At 61.3% G+C, this 1954-nt stretch overlaps 1 protein-coding gene across 1 annotated transcript; it reads right to left on the bottom strand.

Moving 5' to 3' along the window:
- Positions 1 to 366: 366 nt before the first annotated feature.
- Positions 367 to 864, bottom strand: LOC148935725 (uncharacterized). The gene has a single exon (XM_089080612.1). The coding sequence runs from the start codon at positions 862 to 864 to the stop codon at positions 367 to 369; it is 498 nt and encodes a 165-aa protein (XP_088936738.1).
- Positions 865 to 1954: the final 1090 nt, after the last annotated feature.

Here is a 1954-nt window from a genome sequence, read left to right as displayed (position 1 = left end):
CCAGCAGCCGCCTTCTGATATTTCTGGAGCGAGCCCCCGGGGCCCGCGGGGGCCAGAGACTCACCTCTTCTCACTCTTTCGGCCTCCTCTTCCGCTGCATCACTGCCTCGCAGAAGGAGACCGCCCTCCACTTATCCTCCCCCTCCAGCATCCCCTCAATCAGGGAACGGAGGGAGAGGTCATCCCTTATAACCGCGGCCAGGGCACGGCGCTCTTCGGCCCACACCGGACAAGCCTCCAGCGTGTGCCGCGCCGTGTCCCGGGCCGCTCCACAATGCCGACATATTTCGGCAACCTCTTTCCCAATTCGGCACAGATACTCCCCGAAACATCCGTGTCCGGAGAGCACCTGCGTCAACCTAAAGGTCAGCCCGCCGTGGCCCCTTCACACCCACTCTGTGAGAAGAGGCCGGATGGCCTCGGTGGTCCAGCGGCCAAACACGCCCGGATCCTCCAACCTCTGCTGCCATTGCAGCATGACCCGAGTCGCGTTCCTCCCTCGCGTTCCTCCCTCCTAATCTTTATCACAGCCCTCGCCGCGGAGACTATCCTCTCTCTCCTCAGCGCCCTGGTGCGCCGATAGACTTCAGCGCGCTCCAGGGCCATGAGATCCACAGGAGGGACCCCAGCGAGGACCGTGACCGCCGCGGGCTGTGATACCGTCCTATATGCACGGGCAACCCTGGCGGCCATACGGCGCTGAACCGCGTTTGCCACCGCCCTTATGCGGCGGCTGGCCGCCATTGCGGTCGCCCAAACCGGTGCCCCATACAGGAGCACCGACAGGACGGTGTTCACACATAGGCGCCGCACAGCGGCGCCCGGACCACCGAGGTTGGCCAGGAGACGACATAGTGCGTTCATCCTACCCAACTTGGGCGTCAGAGACCTAAAATGAGTCTCGAACCCCCAATGTCCTTCCAGGGTGAGACCGAGATATTTTAGGTTCGGTCCCACCCTAACGCGGGCCGACCCTATCCGCACGAATTCCGGAGGCGGCACCCCACGTCTTCTCTTATACAGGAATATTGCTTCCGTTTTGATCACGGCGATGGGGCGCCACCTCCAGCCCCATCGCCGTGATCGCTCTTGCGACGCTAGCCACAGCCATATTGGCCATGACCAGCGCCCCATCCCAGTCATCCCCCCAGCCACCACCAACGTATCATCCGCATAACACACAACGTGACAGTCAGGGGGAAGCGCCGTGCGAAGCACCCTATCATATGCTAGATCCCACAGGAGCGGCCCAAGCACCGATCCCTGCGGGACCCCGCAATATATTCCCCGCCCGCGATCGAGTCCCATTTTGTCGCCCGATCGTCCTGTCCCTGAAGTAGTCCTAGATGACCTCCTTCATATATGGGGGAAGGCGATGATAATTCATCGCCTCCCCAATCCTTTCCCAGGGGAGAAAGTTAAATGCGTTGACGATGTCCAAGGACACCGCCACCGTCACCCCCCCCCCCACTAACAATTTGGTCCGAGAGGACCCGAACGCGCTGAATCGCGTCAATTGTGGATCGGCCCTCCCGGAATCCAAATTGATCCCCCGATAAGTTGGGACCGTCCAGGGACAGGTGCCGAACGAGACGGGCGGCGATTATCCGCTCGAACAGCTTTTCCGCCTCGTCCAGCAGGCAAATGGGCCTGTATGCGGATGGGGAGTCCTCAGGTTTCCCCTCTTTCCGAAGAAGGACCAAGTTGGCTCTCTTCCATCGGGAGGGGAAGCGGCCAGCTCTGAGACAGCACGTGAATAGCTGTCTCAGCCGGCCGCCTATTCCTCCAAAGGCCAGGGCCCACACTCTACCCGGGATTCCATCTGGGAGGTCCAGGGGCTTTGTTTTTGCCCCCCAAACCTCTTAGTCGCGGAGAGCATCTCGCCCTCAGTTACCCCGAGCTCCTCCGCCTAGCCTTCGGGCGAACCTACATAGGGGAGGACCGTGCACTGTTT

Source organism: Pogonomyrmex barbatus, unplaced genomic scaffold (genome assembly GCF_055798465.1).
Source record: "Pogonomyrmex barbatus isolate J1 unplaced genomic scaffold, ASM5579846v1 scaffold4, whole genome shotgun sequence".
NCBI lineage: Eukaryota > Metazoa > Arthropoda > Insecta > Hymenoptera > Formicidae > Pogonomyrmex > Pogonomyrmex barbatus.
Note: the sequence above shows the minus strand (reverse complement) of the source record. Positions and strands in the feature narration are given on the sequence as shown.

Coding starts and splice junctions, on each gene's coding strand:
- LOC148935725 (XM_089080612.1), bottom strand. CDS start 864: ATGAACGCACTATGTCGTCTCCTGGCCAACCTCGGTGGTCCGGGCGCC.